At 52.4% G+C, this 225-nt stretch overlaps 1 protein-coding gene across 1 annotated transcript in view; it reads left to right on the forward strand.

The window, feature by feature from the left end:
- Nucleotides 1-6: 6 nt before the first annotated feature.
- The window catches only part of NKX2-5 (NK2 homeobox 5), a gene marked incomplete at its 5' end in the record, with an annotated part of 539 nt that continues 320 nt past the window's right edge, over nucleotides 7-225 (forward strand). Inside the window, one exon of the mRNA XM_008943629.1 lies at nucleotides 7-225. Coding sequence (XP_008941877.1) covers nucleotides 7-225 — 219 coding nt within the window.

A 225-nucleotide genomic window follows, 5' to 3' on the forward strand; every position in this document is an offset into this window, starting at 1 on the left:
AGGAAACCTCGCGTCCTCTTTTCTCAAGCCCAAGTCTACGAACTGGAGAGAAGGTTCAAGCAGCAGAAATACCTCTCGGCTCCCGAGAGAGACCACCTAGCGAACGTCCTAAAGCTCACCTCTACCCAGGTGAAAATTTGGTTCCAGAATCGAAGGTATAAATGCAAAAGGCAGAGACAGGATCAGACCCTCGAAATGGTGGGCATCCCTCCCCCCCGGCGGATA

This window comes from Merops nubicus, unplaced genomic scaffold, assembly GCF_000691845.1.
Source record: "Merops nubicus isolate BGI_N331 unplaced genomic scaffold, ASM69184v1 scaffold36527, whole genome shotgun sequence".
Classification (NCBI taxonomy): Eukaryota; Metazoa; Chordata; class Aves; order Coraciiformes; family Meropidae; genus Merops; species Merops nubicus.